Source organism: Argentina silus, assembly GCF_951799395.1.
Source record: "Argentina silus genome assembly, chromosome: X".
Taxonomy (NCBI): Eukaryota; Metazoa; Chordata; class Actinopteri; order Argentiniformes; family Argentinidae; genus Argentina; species Argentina silus.
The window spans coordinates 14355471-14359680 of NC_139653.1; the positions used below are offsets into that span (position 1 = coordinate 14355471).

The following is a 4210-nucleotide window of genomic DNA, read 5'->3' on the forward strand; positions in this document are numbered from 1 at the left end:
ACACACACACACACACATACACACACACACACACACACACACACATATGATCTGGAGGTGTGTCTGTTTCTCCAGGCTCCCAGACTGACACCAGACCCAGGAAGCGTAGGTGTTTCTGGGAGTGGAGTGAGATGAGCCAGGGGAGAGATGGAGGGAGAGATGGAAGAAGAGAGGGAGGAGGTATGACCTGGAGCCCTAGCACATTGCCGAGTGCCATGTGCCTGAAAGAGGGTACATCCAGCAATGGTGAGATCCAAAGCTCTAACTCCCCATCCTGCAACTAACCTAGAACTAACCTTGAACTAACCTTGAACTAACCTTGAACTAACCTTGAACTAACCTAGAACTAACCTTGAACTAACCTTGAACTAACCTTGAACTAACCTAGAACTAACCTAGAACTAACCTTGAAACTAACCTTGAACTAACCTTGAACTAACCTTGAACTAACCTAGAACTAACCTTGAACTAACCTTGAACTCCTAACTATCTCCCCTCGTAATTGATCATCATCGATATGCAGTGATATGATAGAAATCCTATTACTCTCTAATGTCTGTGTAAAATACTCCCCAGGGAAGAGAGGCCAGAGAAAGACTCGTCGTACAGATGCCAGTGACCTGACCCCCAGCCCGGGGAAGCTACGTAGCCTGGGAGAGCAGCTCCACTCTCTCAGCTCAGCCCTGGACAACTTGAGGCCTGTTAGTGATCTACCTCTAACAGCCAGACAACGCTCACGCAAGGAGAGGAACAAACTGGCCTCGAGGTAATCACACACACACACACACACACACACACACACACACACATACACATACACACACAGGAACAAATCACATGCATGCAGGAAGGCGCACACACATGCACACACATATGCACACACACAGACACACACATACACACACACACACACACACACACACACACACCTACCTACCACAACAAAAACACTTGCTTGAGACAAGCAAAACAGAAGATTCTAAATTCACTCTTCCTCTATACTGCTGGTCCACTGTGGTTCGTAGAGCATGTCGCCTGAAGAAGAAGGCCCAGCATGAGGCCAACAAAATCAAACTGTGGGGTCTGAAGCAGGAGTATGGTGAGTGACTGCCGATACAGCATATGAATACATCCCTCCTAGATTAAATGGTAACAGTTTTAACCATCATACTCACTCATCATACCACAATCACTTGGTTAGATATAACTTCTTAGAAAAACAACAAGGGGATACTTTTTACTGTCAACATTTTGCCTGCAAGGTCTTGAAAAGGGTTTTGCAGCTGATATGTTGATTAAAATCTTCCAATTGCTTTTTACTGTAAGGGCTTATCCATACTGTAGGCTATTTTAGATACCCTCAAATGATGCTTACTGTGACTCTAAATGGGAGCATCATTTTGCTGTTGGTGTTGTATGCAGCCATTTTAGCATGCTCAGCTGTGTCTTTGGTGCTGTTATTCCTGTAGATGGCCTCCTTGGGGCAGTGCTGCAGATTAAGGAGTTGATCCGTCAGTGGGTGGAGAGCAGAGAGGAAGACAGAGAGAGAGGAGCACTGAGAGGGAGGATGGAGGGCATTCTGAAGGCGTCAGCCGGTGAGTAGTGAGTACAACTAAGGACCTACAGTATGTGCCTTCATGAGACCCTGTTAATGTTATGTTTGCTTCATGCACACATGGTTTATAACAAGTATATGGTGTGTGTGTGTGTGTGTGTGTGTGTGTGTGTGTGTGTGTGTGTGTGTGTGTGTGTGTGTGTGTGTGCGTGTGTGCTCCTGCAGGTCCTCACGTGGCTGGGCAGACCAAAGCGTTCATTGAGAGAATCCTGGAGAGCCACCCAGGGGAACAGAGTACCAGAGAGACTCAAGAAGAGGATGGTTCATCTGACCACGCCTAACGTCCTGTCCCCAGGTCAATGGATGTGTGCCCCAATCATCCTCCATAGCTTCCTCCTCTGTCACCTTCCCCTTATGACCACTGATCTCAAGGATTGGGTTGTTGAGAACAAGAGTTGTTTTACTTACTGGTTATATTGGAGGAAAGGAGACGTGACAGGAAGTCATGTGTGAGGGGTTGGGATGAAGCCACTATCCTTTTCCCCTTTTCGCTTCACTTTTGCACTATTAGACATGGAAAGGAGTGAGACAGACACACAAATGGTCAGACAGAGAGGATCTGGCTGCCCTTGTTAGGCTTGCACTGTGTCTCTGCTGCTATAATGTGAGTGTTTCAGAACATTGGTGTACCATTATGTGTGGGTGTGTATGAGTGAGTGAGTGAGCATTTCAGTGTGTCTATTGCATATGTACTGTAGTATAACCCCATTGTGCCTAAGAGGAGGTTACTGTGTGCTGCTAGCAGGTTGTAGGGAGTTACTAGTATGTAGTCGTGGAGGACAGGGGAAGGCGTAACAGTGAATATGGTGCTTATAATAGTGGACATGACTTGACATGTCGGTTTATTGTACTGTAAACCAAAAGTGCGCAGAGAGTATAGTGAAATAGACAAGAACATAACATAAATTTGCACAATGGTTCTCAAAGATGTTGAAAACGGCTTGCATTATAGACTAATGTCTATGCTATCCTTCAAAGATAAGTGCTTTTTGAATCGCTACCTATTCAAGATCCTCTTCTTCCTATTCAGTCTGATTTTGACTTGTACTGTGCTGCTTTACAGATGGACCCAAGAGGCCAATGTATAGTTCTAAACACTAAAATCAGACAGCTCCATACCGGTGGTCTATATGGTGCTTTGTGTAGCCAGTGCCTTTGAAAATAACTAACACACACACACACACACACACACACAATGAGGGGCAAAGTTGGATATGCTTTGAGAAATGACTATAACCCTGTACAGTTTCTGCATCCCAAACCCTGAAATTGCACTTGAACTTGAGCTCAGTTCTAGACAGCACTACAATACGCTATAGAAGTCCATATGTTATAAACTGCATATGTAAACATAACGTGTCACTTTTGGCAACGGGCTGGACTAGTAGTTCAATTTAACAGTACACATGTCCAGTCCAATCTTATGTGGACTGTTAAAGCCCCAAGATTGACAATGTTTTCCTGTCGTTTCACCCCAAGGTTAAGTTTGCCAGGGAAATATAACAGGTCACAAATTCTGCAGTTACCGATTTTCATAAAGTATTCCAAATATTACAATTTTGTAAATGGATCATGTCTGATAAGACATGCACAATACTGTAGTGTACATGGAAATAAATATGAGACTTTAATACCATACCATAGCACAGGAACCATAGATGATTGTTAATAAATATGAGACTTTAATACCATACCATAGCACAGGAACCATAGATGATTGTTAATAAATATGAGACTTTAATACCATACCATAGCACAGGAACCATAGATGATTGTTATTAGAAACTAAGGCTGGTGGGTTTGTTTCACCCACGGTTTTCATTTACAAAGAAGTTCTGTATATCATGATTGGGAGAACACATTGATCAAGATTGGTTTTATGGGGAACATAATGTATGTTAGATTTTAACAGGATAGAGACAGTCATCCCAGAGAGCTGTGCATTGTCCAGTTATCTGCAAATACCTGTTTCCCAAAGTCTGATTCCAGCCCTGGGCTTCATGCTGGCAGCAGTCATTAACATGTAATAAACCGTTTGGGCCAATTTCTCGGACATAGATTAAATCTACTGTAGTCCTGGATTATTTTGCACTTCCAATGGAAAATCTCTTCTGGAGATGCTTTTTAGTCTATAGGTTTAGGCTTAATCTATGTCTGGGAAACCGGTCCGTAATGTTAAAAATGCTTCATTTTCTCTGTCACTGCATGAAACATATTAATAAATACAGTAGAAGAAAAAAGTGCCATACAAGTAGAAACAACCTATATCTGCTGCTGCTGCTATGTCATTAAAAATCTATATTCTTAAAACCCTGTGTTGTTCAACGAGTTTGTTTGACTCTGCAAATGATTGCATTATCCAAACTGAAAAGCATGAACACATTCAACCAGGACAACAATAAGAAAATATATCTCAAATGGAACCAAGACACTTTTGTTCCATTTTGTTTTTTTATTCAAAACTAAGTAAAGTACATTATGCAGCATGATGTATAGAAAGAGAAATAGAATGTCACGTTGGAAATGTGTCATTTCCTGATCATCCACTTGATGGTGCAATTACCCCACACAATCACCTGAATGTGTCCTCAGGCA

General features: G+C 42.5%; 1 protein-coding gene across 1 annotated transcript; it reads left to right on the forward strand.

The window, feature by feature from the left end:
- Nucleotides 1–215: 215 nt before the first annotated feature.
- On the forward strand, nucleotides 216–1896 carry LOC310822244 (CREB3 regulatory factor-like; the record flags this gene model as incomplete). The annotated part of the gene is made up of 5 exons (XM_083694591.1): nucleotides 216–246; nucleotides 577–766; nucleotides 1026–1099; nucleotides 1470–1595; nucleotides 1781–1896. The coding sequence occupies 5 exons, from the start codon at nucleotides 216–218 to the stop codon at nucleotides 1894–1896; spliced, it is 537 nt and encodes a 178-aa protein (XP_083550717.1).
- Between the last annotated feature and the right edge of the window lie 2314 nt (nucleotides 1897–4210).